Genomic DNA, 21,192 nt, shown 5'->3' with positions numbered 1-21,192 from the left:
CCTCCACTCCGAGCAGTTCTGGGCAGTGTCGAGCCATTCCCTCTCCGGAACAGGTGGATGAATGCGGTTGAAGTCGTCCACAACCACATCCCGCCAACGCACGCACACACGCACACACACACACACACACACACACACACACACGCACACGCACACGCACACACACACACACACACAGTGACACCCTGAAAGTCAACCACTCAAAGCAGGGATGCAAATTGGTCATCAATCATCATGCAGCAAACGAGATGGGCTTTCCTATGCAACACACATTATGCTTCACCAGCATCACTATAATATTTTCTTGAAAGTTGGCATGTTAAAATGTGAGTTGCATGAGCTACAGAAAGGGTTTTAAAAAAGGACCGGCATCACCAAAGGGGCGAAACCTGGGCCTACCTAACAGGAAAAGAAAAAAAGAGCTAATTATTTACGGCATGCGGAATGTCACTTTAATGCATTGCAGTTTCCATGGTTACTTGAAGTATGTGAGGGTTAGTAGGTACATGTCAGCTAAAAAGAACGGAAAGAAAGCGGATGTGGAATTTAAACAAACAGCAGAGCCACGCACACACACACGTACACACATACACACACACACACGCGTGCACGCACACACACACGCACGCACGCAGAAGCTGAATGCAGCTGCAATGCTATCAACAAGAACAAAAAGTCAAGGATACATCAAGGCACACTTAAATGAAATCGCTTCTCAAGGACAAAGCCAGCCAGCGAATATCACAAGGAAAAATCAAGTCAGTCCTACATTGGCATGACAGCTGGGGTGGAAAAGACACAATTACTCTCGTTCATTACATACAAGGTGAACTGATTCGCCTTGGCACACCCACACGCGCACGCACACACGCGCACGCGCGCAAACACACATGCACACACACACACACACACACACACACACACACACACACACACACACACACACACACACACACACACAAACAGACGCACACACACATTGCAGAAGAGAAAAAACGCATTCTTGTTTACAGCTTGGCAGAGACCTTGCGCTAACGTATTCCTGTCTTGGCCACTGAATTTGAGTGTATACACCAAACAGTATCCCATTCAGCGTAGACGGTTCTTCTGCAAAATTAGTCGGTAGCCTACAGTCATTGTATAGCCAGCTGCAATCGTCACGATGCCATCATTTTGGTTCACGTTTCATTGGTTGACGGCAGATGCACGTAAAGTCGGCATGGTACGTTCTTGCTGTACCATCTCGCCTGTGACCGTGTCGGAGGGCGATGACCGCTCCTGCTGCCTCTGTTTGACTGGTGTCGGTGAGTTTGAGCACCTCGGCTCGGCTTTAAGTCGTGCTACTGTTGTTGCGTTGATACTTGAGCAGCTGCTGTTGTTGGAGCTACAGCTGCTAATGCTGGCACTGCTCGGTGCAAAGCTTGCCTTCACCAGTCGCAGGCGAGGATTCATGGAGTGGCGTCGAACCAACGGCCGTCCGTAAGCAGCTGGGGCACCGCCTTGGCACTGGGTCAAGTTGCCAGCATTCACACTTTGGCTCGAGTCGTTGTGCCTGACTCTCTTGGCAGGATGCTGGTCAGCATCACTAGAATTGCCATCATCCTCAGCAGCAGCAGCAGCAGTGGCAGCAGTGACTGAAGTGGCAGCTGTAGTACCGGGCCCCGTGTCAATGTGAAGCGGATCATTGCTGCTGCTCTTCGGAAAACACACCTGCCGTTCCACGCCAGTACCATGCGCTAAGCCAGGTTCGGTGAGACTGAAAGGCGGCGGTTGCTGCGGCTGTTGATGATGCGCTGGTTGTGGAGGGGACCGATGATAGAGCAGTGCTGAAATCGGCGGCAACGGCATACCGGCTGTGGTAGGTGAATACGTTGGAGATGCAAGCAACCCTCCGCCAGGGGCTGGCTGCCCAAACACTCGGGTATAGTTTCCAGACGGCCACTGTAGTTGTGTAGGGCCTGCCTGGACTGGTGATGCTAAACAATTGTACTGCCCTACCCTGCTGCTGCTGGTGCTGCTGGAAGCAGGTGCTGACGGCATGGGCTGCTCGACTCCGCCTTGCCATGGATCAGTCTGCTGACACAATGGACTGCTGTCGTGCACGCAGCCGCTGTCGTCACCAAGTGGCCAAGCCGCAGCGGATCCGTAGCCTGGCTGTACTCGGTAGGAATCTGTGCTTCGATAGTCAACTGGACTGTACGTCGTCTTGGAATCTTCTGAGCGCCTGTGTGGTGTTCCTCTGCTGCTAGAAGCTGCTAATGCATTCTCCTGTGTGCGCTCAGCTCGCGCATTGGGTTCCTCATCGTCCTCCTGCTCTTCGGTGAAGGATTGTTGTGCAGAAGCAGTGAGGGATCCCAAAGTAGTTGGGGGCGTATTGTGAACACTGGTGTCCCCCAGCGCAATGCTCAAAGGGCAGGCGTCTTTGTTATCAGCTATTCGTTCCATCTCTGGCTGTGTTGGCGGCGAGTGCTCACTGCTCGTTTCATCACAGAAACTGTCAACTGCAACAGTTTGGCCATCGAGCTCCGCAGGATCAGACCCTCCTTCGGCAGGCGAGTAGGCAGGGGCTGGTGACACCGTGGACGATACATCTAGTTCACAACTATCCCCTTCACTCTTTGGACTATCCCCTGCAACGGGGTGGCTACGAGAAGCTGGAAGGTCTTCTGTAGAAGCGCCGTTTCCGTCAGCAGCAACGGGTGGTATCGGTGAAGGCTGCGAGGCTCCGTCGGGACCACCACGTTCAAGGGCGGCTGGAGTTACGGCAAGTTGTTGCGGTGGCTCGTGAACGTCCTTGGCACTCCCACAGTCGGTCTGTGCATTAGACAGACCGCCTGCAGCATCCGTCTTCACACTGTCCTCGGTCGAGGCAGCACTTACCGGTGTTCTTTCAAGTTCAAGCGGTGCTGCATCTGGCGAGGGCCGACCCGCGTCTACGGCCGTCTCCATGTCACACTGCTCAGCACTAGCTGGCTCAGGACTCTCAGGAGTAGCTCCCGGTTCCGGAACGTCTCCGCACCGCGTACCAGGGGCAGAAACGGATTGCACTTCTGAGCCAGCCTCAGCCCCAGCTTTCCTCTTCTGTGTCACAATGTGAACTATTTGCGCAGTGGATGGAGGTGACAGAAACGGATCAGCCCTGGGTCTCGTGAATGGGCGACGTAGAAAACATGATTTGCCATTAGAGCCCAGCTTGAACGAAATGTAGTTGTGATCGCTGTCAGTGTCCGTCTTGATGCCAGAAGTCGGAGACACGTCTTCCTTGCTGTGTGCTGGCTCGCTGCTCTCCGAGCTAGCCTGGGAGAGACTGTCCCATCCCGCTGGCATCGTAGGTGACAGGCCAACAACCGCGCGTCTCTGAGGTGACGTGAGCGTGTCCTGTACTTGCTGCTGCTGCTGCTGCTCCTGACAGTTGGTGTTGCTTTGTTGGCTTGTGCTTGGACGCGGCTGGGTCATGACGTTTGCTGTAGGCTGACCACCAGCGGGCATGCTCCCCGCCACCATTGCTGCTGCTGCTGCCGTTAAATTGGTGTGGCCGCTCGCCACTGCAGTGCAGTGGTGATTGGGACAAAGCCAGAGTGCAGTGTCCGCAGGCCGGGGCGTGGATGGCGGCTTTCCGGCACTGACGCCCGCTGCAAGCTGATCGCCGCCGGCTGCTTGCAGTCCAGAATGATCACTTTCTGAATCAGTACCATGCTCTGGTGCAGCCGGTACAACAGCTCGTGGCGAACATTCAACAATCTCCTCTGACTCGGTCTTCACCCAGAGGCTCTTGACAAGATCGACCTGGAGTGTGTCGGTTGGGGAAATCGCCTCCACATCGATAACCAAGTCGTCGTCATCGCTGGTGTCAGCACCACTAAACTCTGGCTGCTTTGCTGGTGATCTCGACACAGGAGTTGTTTCCGGCGATGTCAGCGGGTTATCAGTTCTTTCTCCGGTGAGCAGTGGATGGGCTCCGGTTTGGTCGCTGGCTTCGTCGTTTGGCTCACCGGGCTTGCCTGCTTTGCAATCAAGCTCAGAGTGCTTCGTTGATGCCTTACCGTGACCACTGGGCGTGCGGCTTGGCGTCTCGGCTTTCTCTGGGGAGTTCGGCGTATTTTCGCGTGCGACACAGCCCATCGTGGTGGGCGTATCTGCTCTTCGGGCAGCGGAATAGGAGCTCAGGTGTACTCCGTTAAATGCCGACATGTAGGCGGCACACTCAACTTCGATCTGCTGTGTCTGTGACGTACCACCAGGGCTGGCTTGAAGATGCCCAGCGATTTCCTGCGAAGCGTTGTCATCCTCTCCCTGAGTTACACCGACGGTGCTACTGACAGCACTAGTTGAGCTGGTCCCAGGAGCGCTGTCAGTTTTCGCCAAGCCATATATGGGATGGCTATACAGACTATCCGCTGCAATGTTCTTATGGTTCGGTCTTCTTCCTGCCTGGGTGGTGGGATCTACTGGTGACACAAGAAGCTTCTTCAGGGTGCTGCTTTCGCCACTTCCGATTTGCTTATCATCCCGAGGAGACAAAACGTGTTCAGCCGCGTACTCTGCATCTTGTCCCAAATCCTGCTGTTGTGTTCGGTGATGGCATGTTTTTGGCTTCTGCTGCTTGCGTTGCGCGTGCTGCTGCTGTGGCATCCACCGCTGCTGTATCTGCTGTTGCTCTTCTTGTTGCGTCTGCAACGGCTGGCCCCGGTCCTGTAATGGCTCCTGCCAATGCGGTTGCTGTTGCTGCTGCTGCAACTGTGTGGACACTAACGTGCTGGGTAAGGCCATGTCGGGCTGTTCAGGTGTTCGCACCGGCACCACTTCACTCTCTGTTGCATCAGCTGCCAGCTTCCTTGCCCGCAGGTTGGAGTTTGCCGGGAAGCCTCCTGACATGCCGAGGCGGTTGCGCGCCGCATCCGTCTTCACATCGTAGTAGAAGCTACTAGTATGTTGTTTGGAGTTGCGGGCTTGGTTCTTCTCCAACTGCAACCTGGTCAGGTGTTTGTGAGAGGCTGTAGCCTTCCCAGCCTGGTCTTGGCCATGCGCCTGGCGACGTGTCTCCTTCCTTGTAGCTTTGCCGATCTTGGCTTGGCGAGCTTTGGTCCGACTTTCTTTCGCCAGGTTGGCCAGCGGTGGCACGGCAACAGCCTGTCTGACCTCGCTGACTCCGGTCTGGGCACCTTGTTGAGAAGGCATGGCAGTAGGCACGGGTTGCTGCTGGTGCTGCTGTTGCTGCTGCTGTGTCTGCAGTTTTAGTAAGTTGAAGCGCTGCGCATACTCCTGTGTGGTTGGCTGACGCAGAATCGCGCCACCGATGGTGCTGGCGTGGCACGTACTAATGATCTCGTTGCCCTTCAGGATGGCTGCCCGGCCGAAGGAATCGACGACCACATGGAGTTTGCCCTGCGCCGTCGGCTGTTGCTGCTCCGGCACGCTCGGAGCTGCAGCGGTGGGAAGATGCGCCGGCTGGCTTGTGAACTGTTCTTGGCTAGCATGAGATACATCCGCACGGAGGCTCCGCTGCAGTAGTGTCTGGGCTCCCTGCAACGTGGACGGCGCCAGTGAATCACTTTGAGGCTGCGCTGTCCCAACCGCAACGCTGCCTGCATGTCCCGGGGTGTCAATGTCACGGTGATGCTGCTGCTGCTCAGTGCCTGTTTGTGAGTAACGGTGTTCCTGGCCTATGGGGCTAGGTATATGTACATGTTGCTGTTGATATTGTCTGCATGCCTGAAGTGGGGAGTACTTTCTCTGCTCGTGCTGCCTCTGTATTCGCTGAAGTCGCTGACTTCCAGTGAGCCCTTTTTGGGGAGCCATCCTCTGCCCCCCTCGGCTTTTCTGTTGTTTCGTTGGGGGAGGACGGCGTGAATTAGCCACCTGCTGCTGTTGCTGCTGCTGTTGTTGTTCATGTTGTTGCTGCTGCTGCTGTTGTTGTTGTTGTTGTTGTTGTTGCTGCTGCTGCTGTTGCTGTTGCTGTTGCTGCTGATGCTGCTGCCACTGCTGCAGTTGTTGCTGCTGCCATTGCTGCTGTTGTTGCTGCTGCCATTGTTGCTGAAGATGCTGCTGTTGCTGGTGTGGGTGGTGAGCTATTCGCTGCGCCTGCTGTTGATACATTCTCTGCTGGTTTTGCCGTTGCCAAACCTCCACAGCATGTTCCCTTTGCATCATGGCGTATTGCTGTTGTCGTGCGGTGTGCCACCGGTAGAGCTCTCCCCTGTGTGAATCAACAGCAGGTACATTGGAGGGCATCTCCGGATACGCATCCGGCTGTTGAGGTGCTATGGACGGCTGCCGCTGCAGAAATTTCTCGCCGCACTGCAATTGCTCAGCCTCCCTTGGCTCCTGTCGGTACGTCTGTGGGGCCTTGCGCATGGCTGCAGGACTAGATGTGGCATCTCCCGTTGACTTAGTCTGGAGTAAGACTGGGTTTTCCACTGAACAGTATTGATACGGATAACTCGGAGGTAGCGGCGGCCCGTTTGAATCTGGACGTATGCGGTTGTCGCCCAGAGTGGTACTGTGCGGCGCTGGGGGACTGGGGCGCACGGACGCAGCCACCGGCACTGCGTACTGCTGCTCTACAGCTGGCGCTGGTGGTGGTGGCTGATGCTGCTGCTGTTGTTGCTGATGCTGATTCTGCTGCTGATAATGGTGGGCTAACGGAGGCAGGTAGAACGGCGGTAGCGCACCCTGAACACCCGCCTGCTGTGTTACTAGCTGTGAGAACTGTGGTAGGTAAGCAGTGTTACCCCCGATGGTCTGCCGTGACCAGGTCATCACTTGTGCCGGGCCTTGCTCATTCCCCCCGGGTAGCAATGCCAGCGTTGGAGAGTCACTGTGGCCGTAGCTGTGTGCAGCACTGCTCGCGTGCGGGTGTCGGGCCACGGTGAACGTTGCAGTGTTGCCGCTCGGGTGAGTTGCCGGCCCCAGCATGCCGGTCGGCAATTGCTGAATGCTGCTTTTGTGCAGTGCAGTCGGGTGCGAGTTCAGTGCTTCCATGCCAGCTTGAACACCTGAGTAGCACAAACACACAAGCGCATATACGTGCACGCATACGCACATAGACAAACACATGAGCACGCACACATGAACGACAACGAATTTGGGATGTACTTCGTATCTCTGATCAAAGCCCCACCTTCTTCAACCAGAATGGGTGTGTTGTAAAATGGCCCAACTTCTGCGAAAACCAGGCTTAGGGTGAAAATCATTTTTTTGAGAAAAATGATGTTTTGTAAAAAGGTTGTGTCGCGTCGACGCTCGAGTGCAGTGAAGTGGAACCAAAGAGAATCTCGCTTGTTTGAAGAAGTAGCAGTCATGGCAGGAAGGGTTTCAGCAGTCAGGGAAGTCAAAGGGCTTCCGGTAGAATATTCCCTGCTACTCCTCTAGTCACAGCGAAGAGTTTTTGAGCTGATCGAACGGATTCCATCTCCTTCACTCAGGAATGGCGAAATTTCTGCGCTAGCTGCTGCTTGCGGAAAATGGTGAAGAAATCGTCTCCAGTTAGAGTCGTGATGGCGATAGCGAGGAGAACCTGGACGACATCGATCCAGCCAATCGAAGTATGGAGATACTAGCTGTTTCTGGGCCTCACGCAAAGGGAACACGCGCAGCAGAGCTCATACGTTTGCAGCAAGTTCACGAGGAAAAAGGCTTGAAGCGCAGTGTGAAAACTGTTTTGAATTGAAGTCCTTGGCGATGAAGTGCTACTGAATGCCAGGCGAATGAGCGAGCAGATTGAGAGGCCTCCACTCGAGACTTTCCTCGCTGGACAGCTAGCTGCCAGGGATTGTACGGCGTGCCGAGATAATCGCGAGATTTCACTTGCTGGTCAGCACCAAGCAGACACTGCAGCACGCCAGCACACTATGCGCATACTATGAACAGTGGAACAGTTTGAAAGGCCGTGTTCTTTCTGGTTTCTGAACAGTTGTACTAGATTTACCCTTCAAAAGGTGCCATCTCGACTGGAGTCGGGTTTCCTTGTGGTGTGTAGCGCCAGAGCATGCCAGTACATGTATTCAGCCCCAGAATGTGCTGAGTGAGGAGCAAACAAAACATGCAGAACTGTGCATGGCGGCTACAGCCTGCAGCACCAAGAGGCCACAACAGGCCTGCCCCCACATGCCTACCTTGTCATGTCACCTAAACAAAAATCATCCATGTCTCTTCCTTCACTCTGGTGGATCTCTCTTCATTTCTTTCCTGTGATAACAATTTTGTTTGTTTTTTGGATTTTTTAACACAATACCCTGGTGTGTTTGAGATACTTTTAATACCACTATGAGTCGACCCACACCTGTAATATTTTGTTTCCTGAACTCCCATGCCCAGTAGAAGCTGAAAATGGGAAAAAAGTCATTTTGTGAAATTTCACCCTAAGCCTGGTTTTCGCAGATTCTGGGCCAAATGATGTGTTGTTTTCCTGTGTGATGGCATTCCCCAAACTGTCTCGTCTAGTCGCGTGCATGTGTGATATGAGCATGCGCGATGTTGTAGTCGAGAGTCCTTTTGTCAGTCTTCTTGTTCGTCTCTGTCAGAGTAGTCTACCTTTCCGTAATGTCCAAATATATTATGTAAAACAAACCAGTCTTGTCCTTTGTGTCCTGCGTCCCGGGGAACGGAATGGCTGAGATTCCGTTACAACGTGGTGCCGAAACCCGGGACGCAGAGGATGAGTAAGTTTGTCATGAGTCTGTTCGTCGTCGTCAACAACTAATACAAGTAATAGTACAACTAGAGAGTAAGCGTGGGGATGGAGGAGAGACGAGGAGCTGGTGGAAGCGGAAGAAGACGCGGAGAGGAGGCAGAGAAGGTGGTGGACCGGCAGAAGCTGGGGACTGGAGCCTGGGACGGCAGGTACCGCATGGAGCGTGTGGCCGTGGCTCGCCAGAGGCCAGTGGATGAGTCTGGCATCACCGACTGTGTGTCGTCCTTTGTTGTTCGTCTTGTTGTTGTCTTGCTCGCTTAATTGTCTGATCATGTTTCTCTCGCTGTTCAGTTCGTTGCTGTGTTGTTGAGTTTGGTTGTCGGTATGTTGCTCTTCTCGTCGTTCTGTTGTTCTGCATTAATTTGCGTTGTAGATTTATTTTGCGCTGCTGCGCGCATATTGTTATATTATTTTGTTGGAGCTTTGGCTCTCGTGTGCCTGAGTTTAGAGCGTCGGCTCTTGTGTTTTTTGGTTTGGCCCTGTGGTGCGGCTTGGTTGAGAGCGTCGGCTCTTGTGTCTTGGTTTGGCCCTGTGTCGTGGCCCAGTTTTGTTGTGCTACAATGTAAGCTGTTGGTTGGTTTTGGTTTTTCCGTTTTGCTGTGGTTCCTTTTGCTGTTGTGCATGTGGAACGTGGTGACGGTTTATTATTTTGTGGAATGTCATCAAGGGGGCAGGTGTTGTAAAATGATGTGTTGTTTTCCTGTGTGATGGCATTCCCCCAAACTGTCTCGTCTAGTCGCGTGCATGTGTGATATGAGCATGCGCGTGTTGTAGTCGAGAGTCCTTTTGTCAGTCTTCTTGTTCGTCTCTGTCAGAGTAGTCTACCTTTCCGTAATGTCCAAATATATTATGTAAAACAAACCAGTCTTGTCCTTTGTGTCCTGCGTCCCGGGGAACGGAATGGCTGAGATTCCGTTACAGGTCCCACGCCAGTTTACGTATGCACTTAACGTCGGTTGTCATCCTGATATCATTGGAAGGATCAGCTCCGCAAGTAACTGGAGGATCTGAATACGGTAGACTCCTGATATAACGAACACCATTGTGCAGGAGGAGTAGTTCTACTGTATAAGTACACATTTTCGTTCACAAAATCTTTCGTTAGATCACTCCACCAGCAGGCTTGTTACGTACTAAATTTCGTTTTGGTCGAGGTCTGTCACCCAGAACGTTCAGAAAAACAACATTAGTTTGGTACAAACTTTAGTTAATTCGTGCCCCCTAACAAATATAGCCCCGTGGGCTTATATGCGCGGAATTACGGTAAGCATCTGGTAATGGACGAAAAGTTGGTCCGGCCACAGGCGCGTGCGCCGGTGCCCTTCAAGGGGGTTTCCGGGGGGCCACCCAGGGAAAATTTTCAAAAAATGAAGCAAAATCCTGCATATTGAGCGAAAAGGGGGGGGGGGGGGTCCGGGCACCCAGGAACCCATACGGGGCACGCGCCTGGGCCACCACTAAATTCTGGCTAGATTGAGCCAAGCGTTTCACGATAATTTCAGATCCACCTGAAGTTTTAGATTGTGTGTTGTAGTTCATTAAACAGCACAACGTTGAGCATTCTGTCGGTCTTCTGAAGAATTCGTATTTGGCGATGGTCTATGAGTTTTAAAATACAGGCTAGGATCATAAATGCTGAGAAAGATACGCTGGGGGTGCAATGGGGGTGATAGCTACAGTCCTGCTCAGTGAAATGCGATCGCATGAACGTGAGTTGCGCCCTGCACCACTTCACATCCCAATGTTTTCAGGTCAGTGGTTGCACAGCGCTGACCGGCTTGGCATTGACTCGCTTGATCGGATTTCATTGAGCAGAACTGTACTAGCTGATACCTTACAAACTCCGAGCACACAACCCAGTCAGCGTGCAGCTGTGATGGATGAAATCCAATCCAACGTGCATATTTAGCTCCCTCAACTTGCACGGCCCTTGGCGCCCTTGAAGCGGTACGAATGCGACTGGACGTACATGTACACATGTGCATGCACAATGATGCAATCGGAACTGGTTCAGGACGCTCGTTTTGCACTTTCGGTCGGAATTCAGTGAGTGCAAGTGTATTTGCACAGTTACAGTGCACACGGCCTACAGAAAAACGTACCGGGCATGGGGTGAGCTAAGCTTCCTCTACCCATTTACACATACGTACACACACACACACGTACACACACACGTACACACACACACACACACACACCATCGGACGCCCATCACTGGAGGCGATGATAGCGATGCTACAGCAGAAGCGATGATAGCGATGCTACAGCAGAAGCGATAGCAGCTTGTGCTGGGATTGCACCATTCAACAGCTTGCAAGGCTGAAGAATTGACCGCCACTATTCAGCCTGGTCTACACCACACAGCTATGAAGTGGCACACACACACACACACACACACACACACACACACACACACACACACACACACACACACACACACACACACACACACACACACACACACACACACACACACACACACACACACACACACACACACACACACACACACACACACAAACACACACCTCAGACCTGCCCATCGCGGAAGTGATGATAGCGAACAGCTATGTTAGACATAGCTACTTGTGCTGGGATTACAGCATTCAACAGCTTGCAAGGCTGATGAATTGATCGCCACTAATTGTAGCCAGGTCTACACCACACAGCTTATTGAAGCAGCTTTTTCTGGCCAGTGAATCCCTATTTTTCATTTTCCATTTGTCATTTTTCTCATTTTTCATTTTTTCTGCACACACACCATACCACATACTCCGGCATGCACTGGCTGTTGGTAGCCACCCAGGAGAATGAAAGAAGAGCTAGGAGAGTGAGAAAGAGAAGAAAGACGTGTGTGACCATAATCGTCGGGAATTAAAAACCCACAACCTCTCGATTGGAAATCGACTGCACATACCACTGCACCATGGTGGGGGGGGGGGGGGACAGACACACACATGCACACACACATGCACACACACACACACACACACACACACACACACACACACACACACACACACACACGCACGCACACACACACACACACACCATCAAATTTACACCTCGGTATAAGCACAGTTAGGGTATGCCTGTTGCGCAACGGGTCTAGAGTGAAAGACTTTTCATGGCTTATTTATGTTGTTCTTTAGTCTTATTTCGTAGTGGTTTAGACTTGACTTTGTTGCATTGTTTTGGTTGCATGTGCAGTCTTCTGTACATGTCTACACCATGGAACACTTACGTCATTGTCACGCGTGCAACATACATTATTTGCGCACATGCTCATTATATGCTGCCGCAATGTTTGTCCTTTTCTTTAGTTATCAGTTTTGCCTTGTCGTGTCCGGTCTTCTTGTCTGTCCGTCTTCGTCTTGTCAAGATATTATGTAGAACTTTTAGTTCAGTTGCGCTGTTGTGTGTGGCGAGTCGGTTTGGCGGGGAGGCTGGGCCCCTGACGCCTGGAGAAGATGTGCTGGTGCACGAAATTGGCGACCACGCCAGGATTGTCAGGAAGACGAGGAACTTGCAGGAACTCCGGTGCGAAGGAAAACGCATCGAGAACAAATAACCATTAGTACGTCTACGTCGTTGGGAGGCAGTTTGCACCGTGCATGCGTGGACGAGTGACCAACGAGGGAGCTGCGCCGTTGTCCGCAATTTGTACCTGGGATTGTGTGACCTCCAAGGGAGCTGCTTTAGTCCGACGACAAGGACGGTGTGAAGGAAAACGCATCGAAATCAAATAACCATTTGTACGTCTACGTCGTTGGGAGGCAGTTTGCACCGTGCACGAGTGGACGAGTGACCAACGAGGGAGCTGCGCCGTTGTCCGCAGTTTGTACCTGGGATTGTGTGACCTCCGAGGGAGCTGCTTGAATCCGACGACAAGGACGGTGCGAAGGAAAACGCATCGAAATCAAATAACCCACGGTACAGTCGTCCACAGTGGAGGAACCCTGCGGGGCGCTGCTCTCGACGACAAGAAGGACATGGAGGGTGCGAAGGAAAACGCATCGTGAACAAATAACCCGCCGTGAGTGTGAAGGAGTTTAGAAGGTGCTCCCGCTTTGATTTGTTGTACAAGTTGGTAGTTTTGATTTGCTCGATTTGTTTGATCTGTACTCGATGTGTTGGTGCCTGGCCTGGTGATAGGTCGGATGTATTGTTGGCCCTGTAGGTTATTTGTTTGTGCCTGGCCTGGTGATGGGTCGGATGTTGACTGTAGTTTATTGCCTTGATTTGCTGGTGCCTGGTGACAGTTCGGAAGCTGACTTCCGTTTGTATTTTCTGTTGGCCTATTGATCGTTCATTTGTTATTATTTATTTTGCCGTTTGTGAGTTTTAGATTATCTATGCGTGCAGCATAGATTATATGTAGTACAGTTTGCAGCCTCCTTGAGCCTTGAAAAGGTCTTTGGCGGGAGTACGTTGCGCAACGGGTCTAGAGTGAAAGACTTTTCATGGCTTATTTATGTTGTTCTTTAGTTTTATTTCGTAGTGGTTTAGACTTGACTTTGTTGCATTGTTTTGGTTGCATGTGCAGTCTTCTGTACATGTCTACACCATCGAACACTTACGTCATTGTCACGCGTGCAACATTATTTGCGCGCATGCTCATTATATGCTGCCGCAATGTTTGTCCTTTTCTTTAGTTATCAGTTTTGCCTTGTCGTGTCCGGTCTTCTTGTCTGTCCGTCTTCGTCTTGTCAAGATATTATGTAGAACTTTTAGTTCAGTTGCGCTGTTGTGTGTGGCGAGTCGGATGGGCGGGGAGGCTGGGCCCCTGACGCCTGGAAAAGATGTGCTGGTGCACGAAAATGCCCTTGCGTTTCACAAATTCAGCACCACAAAGGGTGATGCCTCCTCTAGAAAACAGGATGGAACAAAAACCAAAATAAATAATGTTACCTTGCGACACGGGCATTGAAGAACTAGTTGCCGAGTGTTTCCTCGCCCGCTTCTCTAGTATCTCGGGGCTGTCGTGCACAGCTTCAGCAGCTGCTGCCAGGCACATCAGACTTCCTTGTCTCTCGTCCTCTTGGTTGCTGGGCGTGGACGACACACTCGCCCTGTGCTCCGACTCGTTTTGGACGGCTGCATGCGTGGTGCTCTGGCTTGCAACTGTTTTCTTTGCCTTGGCCGCTGCCGCTTTAGGCTGCGACTGTTTCGTCTTGACACCTAGCCAGAAACCAAGCAAAGTGAACACAGTTACTGAGGTATTAGTAGAGGCTGGCCAGTCCATAACGGGATACTGGCATAGAACATGGCGTAGGCAAGTGCACAACTGCACGCATTTAGCCTTTTCGTCTTCCCGTTGCCATGCGGATTGAGAAATTTAGGAACACAAGTCAATTACCTCAACAGCGTGCAACTGCCTGCACTTTCGCTATACCGGTACACAGTGTGCAGCGAAGGCAAAGTTTCACATCACGTGACATGGTGCTAATACTAAAATAAATAATAGGAAGCGCTGGCAAACAGTGCAATGTGACCACCAGAGAGTTGCCCCCATATAAGGGTTGGAAACAACATTGTAACCACCATGCACATGGTATAGATTCTGTAAATCCATTATAATTATGTCGTCATTGTTTTAGGTAGCTCATGTCCAAATACTTTTTCCGAAAATTCACCAGTTTGATACCTTTTTGTGCAATGCTAGGGGTGTCCAGAATGAGAAAATCAATATATTAGGGCATGTAATTGGGCACTTGGAGGGGTTGTGGCCCCTCGAAGTAGCCCAAACAAGGCGTTCTTAAGAAAGAGACAGGTTTGCATTGGTGACCATAAAACGCTTCCAACCTTCATCTGTTGCTTCATGTAATCATGTCAGTGATTCCCGTAGTATCAGAACATGTCAGAGTAGCTTTATCAGCAAAAATACACTGGTTGAAAGTACAGGCTTCTGTGTGAGGAGACGAAACTGGTATTCTGAACCCCGATTCGAAATGGTGCCAAAATGCTTTGAAAATTAAAATTTTACAAAATTGGCCCGAAAACGATTGAGTTTTTCTTGCTAGTTGCATCGCACTAAGCCAGTATCATAAAGTTACATGTATGTCAACATGATGTTAGGTCATTGGACTTGTTTACAGAAATATGCGAAGAAATGATCGTCTCTTGTAATTGATTCCAGTGGATTTCCCGTCAACATTGTGTGATTATAGTGGTCCTGAATTCCAAAAAAAGAATTGAAATGCACCTATAATATAGGTGCATTTCAATTCTTATCATAGTTTAGTGCAAGCCTGCCTCAAAGAAACAAATGAAAAGCAACCTCCTGTTTGTAAAAGTAGGTTTTCTCTTATTTCGTGACATAAATGCGAATGTATGGGTGTGGCTTTCACAGGCCCTAGATATAGGGAAGGTTTTATTACACACTAGCGAAATTTCGGGAGTATCAGCTTTCCCTCAAGATGCTTCAACACTGAAAATTTGAACTAAATCGGACAGAAAGTGGTTTTTGACCTCCGATATTTTTCGCGATATAGGCCCGAGCTACCTTAATTTTGCAATTTTCTTTAAAATAAGGCTCCCGCTGCTTACGGAATTAAAACGGTTACTAAAAGTTGTCACACTCACACTACAGTATTGCATGCATGTACATACTAGCCCACGATCAATGGCACTCCACGAAAGTTAGATGACTACGATGTGTTCTTTTTCTCAGCTTGCGAATATTATTCGCTTACGAAATGTCATTGATTTACAGAAGTGTATTCATGTTACTTTGCCCTCCTTGCCCCGTCACACAACAACACGATCAAAGATATTGGTGATGGCGCAGAAGGAGAATGACAAAAAATCTTTACTAAAAACGACGAGCAGTAATAAAAGAGAACGTTAGGCGCGGACGGATCGCAACAACAAATCAAGGGTGAGCACGTACAAGACACATGGCCCAAACTCAAACAAGCAGGCCACGGACGGATCACTCCTCACTCTGACTCCTAGACTGGACAGTTTCACCAAGCATGCTCCACAGTTCAACATATGAGCGACACTCACTTGACAGTCGTTACCAATGGTTAGAGAGTATTGCTATAGCGGTAGGTGACTGTACTTTCAATGCTCGCAGCAACACTAGCCGCAAGGCTAATGTTGCTATTAGTTCCACTGGCAGCTTTGAATGTACAGTAAAACCTGTCAAGGCGACCACCTGTCTAAGAAGACCACTGCGACCAGGACCAAGGGATGCCATTTCCAGTCAAATGACCCTGGATAAGGAGACCACCTGGTAACAGAGACCACACTTTAGTCGCCTTCGACAGGTTTCACTGTAAATTCAAAATACGAAAATCGATGTGGGATTTCCGTTGGCTCTTCCAATTTCCTAAATATCTAGGCGTTTTTCATCTGTTCCTTTTGAAACATGAATTTTGGCCGATATGGCTCGCAGACACATTTCGTCATGAAACTGTCCAGCTACACCCGAATTCAATTTTTGGTAAGGGTGTATCAACGAAAGTACAGAAATGTTGGGAACCTACTGAAAAAGTATACAGTTACAAAATTAGTCTGTTGCATAGTACAGGTGCGGTGGACCCGTTGGGTCTGGTTAGTTGGGTCCGGTTACTTAGGTCAGGCCATGAAACCCCGGACCAACTTTTTGTCCGTGCTTACTGCCGAGGGATCATAATGTATCCGCCATTGAAGACTATTATTATGGTCAGACCAATCAAAAAACTGCTTGAGTTGGTGCTGCAGGACTGCCAGGAGCAATGCATTCCGCGGCTGGACGCCACGAAGGCACACGTCAATAGTTACCGTATTCGTGTTGGCAACGATGCAGCACGTAGATCTCCGTGTCGCTTAGTAACTTAACTCTGGACGGGTAGTGCGCCGCTTCTCCATCGACGCGGCTGCCCAAGTGTGTGAGGGCGCGCATGTAAAATAAAACAACATGTCCGATTTTGCTACCACCTGAACCAGTAGGGCAGGTTCCTCTTCTCTACGACACGACCCGACTCTAAAGGGCGATCATTGTGTCGACGGATGCAGTTCAACCCCTCCTGGTCTTTCATCTCTTTCACATGATTCGTAAACTCGAACAAATTATGAACAGGGGCTGCAAGTTTTTGAATGCAGAGTACGGGGCAGTTGTGACTTTTTGAGCTCTGCAAATTTTCAAGCCCAACCGGCACTACAATTATAGGCCGGTCTGGAGGTAGGCATAACAGGCCCCTTGATGTGACAATGTCGTCTGAGGAGTCACCCACCGCACCACACGGCTGTTACGCATGCATTGAATGCGGCCAGAATCCTCTGGGCACGAGGCCGCAGGTGACCTGCTGAGAATGCGTTGAGGACCTCTTGACATGTTTGAAATTTGTCCTTGACAGCCTCATTGTTTTAGGGAAGTATCTCACGAGTTGCCGTCGTGTTAGGGGCCCCGAGTATTGTTTCAGGCCGATTACTACGAAGATTTTGGTGTTTTACACTCACGTGCAGCTTGTTCTCTCAAAAGAAATTGTCGAAGTCGAAATAGTTGTCCGTGCCGGATCGTTCTTCTTCTTCTTGTGCTTCACTGTGTGGATGTCATCGATGGTCTCCAGCAACTTCTGGCAGCTATTAGTGTGGGTGCCTCGTTTTTGTAAACTTCAGTTCTTGTTGGAGTACGAAGGTAAGGTCTTTATGTTGTGTGAGGAGTCGTCCTCGTAGCTTTACGCTCCTTTACGATTGTTTTTTCAGGCCAGTTTGTAATTGCCTGTCTAAAAATATAAAATACCAAAAACAATCTTATGGATAGGCATAGGGAGCTACTTCGCCAGATGTGCCGTGTTAGTGGTTGTAAGTTTAGTAATATAGCGAAGAAAGGCGTCTCTAAGAAATATGCTGTGTCGGATCATATTACTGAGTTAGAATCTTGTTTTCCAACTATTAAAAAAGACCAAAAAAATGCTGATGTATATCCTGAATTATTTTGTGCGTCATGCATGGCAGTTGTACGACGGTATAAGAATGCTCAGGAGAATAAAGAGAGGTATGCAAGGATTAGTGGGGGGGGGGGGGTGTGTGGGGGGGGGCAATGAAACTGTGGGAGGCACAGGATAGTAACTGTAGTGTTTGTGGGTCGGGTGTGATTGGACGACCGCCCAAACTTGCAAAATGTGAGGTGCCGTTTGCAAGCCATCACCCATCCCCATCAGCACCACCCTGACTCCTGTTGACAATGTCACCGAAAAAGCGACTGGTAGCTTGAAAACTGGTGCTGACCTTGTCCCAAGTCGCTTTCGTGAGCAGCATGAACAATAATTGTTTATTAATGTGTGGCATTTGTTCGTTGTTTGTAGACGCTGCTCTGGAAACACCATGCTGCAAACATTTGTTTTGTGCGAAGTGCATTTCATGTTGGCTGGAGCAAAGCACGAAATGAAGATGCACTTTGTCTAGATAATTTAGTGTCACCACATACTATTGTGGCTGACATCATCAAGCAGTCAGTCTTGAAGTGCGATTTCTACGAGGCGCCGCTAACAGGCTGCCCAGTGCAGGTGAGGCTTTGCGACCTAAAGAGCCACGTTGAGAATTGTTCTCACAACCCAAGCACCCCCCCCCCCCCATCCACTCCTATTCAGAGAGTAGTGTCTGAATCCTCCACCATTGGTGATGTTCTAGCCGCTTCCCTGGGAAAGTGTTTGATGCCCTGACTAAACGTGTTGTCGAGAGCAGTGCAGAGGGTGACAGACTTGAGAGTTGAGGCCCGTGGAGGTGGTGGCTCTCCTGCTGTTTGGACCAGCACCCCGGTTACAAGGGTGTCTTCCACCAATTGCAGTGGTCGTACTGCACGGAGACGGTCATCCATGACGTCCTCCTTTACACATTGCAGGAAAAAGTGTTAAGTGATCTCTGTTCTGCACCCGCACATGTCATCTCCAAGAGAGCAGAGGCTAGTGCAGAAGGTGCGAGTGCAGGACAGAGAGATCAAATGATGTGTTTAGTGCAAGCTGCTACTGTTGTTAAGGACCGCTATGTTTCATTATTTTCTAAATTTGCAGCTTGTCATGTAGGATTATCCACCAGTGTAAGTCCGAATGTTAACTCGCTCTCACAACTGCGTGCCAATATTTCTGTTTTTCTTGCAGCTTGCCGCAGGAAGTTGTCTCGCGTGGTCGTGGCAACGTCACACCAAAGCTTCACCTTCTTGAGGCCCATGCAGTCAGCTGCTTGGAAAATTTACAAATGGGCATGGGGCTACTGAATGAGCAGGGGGCAGAGTCCATCCATGCTGCCTTCAATCAGCTGGAGCGAAATCATTCCTCCATACGAAACACGGCTAACCGGCTGTATGCATGTGCACAAGCACACATCTTGAATGCGCTGCCACAGCACACTCTGCTTCTGCCACGGACGCAGAGACGCAAGCGTAGCAGAGAGCCCTGAACATAGCACTAGTACATTCCGACGACCACGTGTGTTGTGCGTTATTTTGTGTGCGTCGTGTGTACGTGGTGTTGGTGCATGCGCGTGTTGCGGTGGTGTGAAAAGCAGTCTTCGTTATTACAAGACGACTACGGAAAAACAACTGGACATGACGAACTCAAGACGAAGACTGCTTTTCACACCACAGCAACCTGGCAACACACGCATGCACCAACACAACGTAAACACGACGTACACACAATAACGTACTACAACACATATACACGTACTACTACTTCTACTATTGTAGCTTATTTCCAGCCTGAGGTTGTTGGTGCACAGCAAAATTCCATCCTCTGTGCTGTGCCAGAGCTTCAGTTTGTATCACTGTGGAAGCGTGTGAGTGGCGGGTTTCCTCAGGCTGGCAATTCGCTGCATCACTGCAATATGCTTCTACTGTTAGTGTTATAGCTCCAAGCAGTGACTACAGGTACCGGGTATTAAAGCTCGAGGAGGGCAGGTAATAATCACAATGGTCATGCTTCGTACGATTGGTCGTTCCGAGATCCTGGGCTGACCCCATGTGTTGATTCCATAGAACCAGCGCTGCCAGTGTCCCTCAACTAAACTGGCAGTCCGTTCAAAGTTTAGACAGATGAAGCACTACACCATCTACTTTTATTTCTGTTCAAAATATCCAAGAAATCACAAAGTACAATTCCATGAACGAGATGCTTCGAAGACGAAAACAAATCCAATGACAATGTTCAATGCTCCTTTCCAAAAAAAAGAAAAAAAATCGTAGACCTAGATTCGAGTCCACGATCAAAGCGGCTTCATTTTGCTCGCGTGACTCCAGCGGCCATCTTGGATTCTGGCCGCGTCGTAACAGCCGTGACCAGCAGATGTAGACCTTGCTGTGATGGACAATCAGGAGATCCGGCATCTCGCCAAGAGTCACAGACTGGAACACTCGGGACTTTCCCGTACCCAGATAGTCAAGCTTCTTCGCGACAACGGTATTGGTTCGTCGACAAACTCAGCAGGTCAGTCTGACAAGGTGCGCGATGTTGTTCAGCAGGCATTGGCCGATATTGCAAAAAATGTTAAAGAATTGGCCGCCAAGGTAGCCCTAATTTCTGCCTTGCAGTTGGAGGTGTCGTCCCTTCGAGGAGAATTGGCGGCTCTCAAAGAAAGGAACTCTGATCATGACCCTGTACAAACTAGCACACCTGAACCTCAACCCGTACGTGTACAACCGCCTGCTGACAGCGTCAGGTTGTACAGCGCGGCGGCACGTGCACAGTCGTCACAGGTGCGAGCACGGGATAACACATGGGGAGGCCCCAGCCAGCAGGCCAGTACTCGTACACGACCCCAAACAAGTCACCCAGGCACTCAGGTCACGTCGTACTATGAAAACCGGCCCAAGCGCTCTGATCAACTACAGGGAGGATCCCGCACAAAATGTTGCGCTTTGTATGTAGGCAATGTCAATAGTGGGTGCACATCAGAATCGATCGCCAAATGGTGTGAACGCCGAAATATACCTGTCATCAAGTGCTCCGTGTCTGAGACAAAGTACTTCGGGTTGGCCTTTGCTCACGTAATTCTGCCAATACAACACAAAGCTACTGTTCTGGAACCCGAATTCTGGCCTTCAAACGTCAGAGTTCGAGAATGGCGCTTCAAGGCTGACAGTGTAGCAACTGGTCGAGCTGCAGAGGAGCACTAAATGTTCTGTTTAAATCCTCACGCAGCCCCCTTTCAACCCTTGAACCCTCATGCACCTATCTTTCAGCCACAAAATAGTTGCCCCACTGTAAATCCCCTACAGCATGAATTAACGACTCCTACTGACTGTAGTGCGGATGCAAGTTTTTGAGCTCCGCCTTTCCGGTGCTTTCCAAGATCATCTTCAGTCGTTTTGCATACCATGAGTGAGACCATGAGTGAGAATGAAGAAGTAGACCTTGCTACAATGTCATATGACAATATCCGTGACCTTGCAAGATCCAAGAAGGTGCTCCAAGAAGGTCAATCGAAGCTGAGCCGACAAGAACTTGTGGCGATCCTGCGGACTAATGGAATCGGGACCAACGCAAGCTCTGCCCCAGTAAGTTGTGCTAGCTGTA

General features: G+C 50.2%; 1 protein-coding gene across 1 annotated transcript in view; it reads right to left on the bottom strand.

The window, feature by feature from the left end:
* Positions 1-666: 666 nt before the first annotated feature.
* The window catches only part of LOC135811816 (uncharacterized), a 28,326-nt gene continuing 7,800 nt past the window's right edge, over positions 667-21,192 (bottom strand). The window contains exons 2-3 of the mRNA XM_065325062.1: positions 13,604-13,873; positions 667-6,995 (exon numbers count right to left, since the gene is read on the bottom strand). Of these exons, the coding sequence (XP_065181134.1) occupies positions 1,186-6,995; positions 13,604-13,873 (6,080 nt within the window). The 3' untranslated portion in view covers positions 667-1,185. The remainder of the gene's footprint in view (positions 6,996-13,603; positions 13,874-21,192) is intronic.

Source organism: Sycon ciliatum, chromosome 3 (genome assembly GCF_964019385.1).
Source record: "Sycon ciliatum chromosome 3, ocSycCili1.1, whole genome shotgun sequence".
NCBI lineage: Eukaryota > Metazoa > Porifera > Calcarea > Leucosolenida > Sycettidae > Sycon > Sycon ciliatum.
This window is presented reverse-complemented; position numbering and strand designations above follow the sequence as displayed.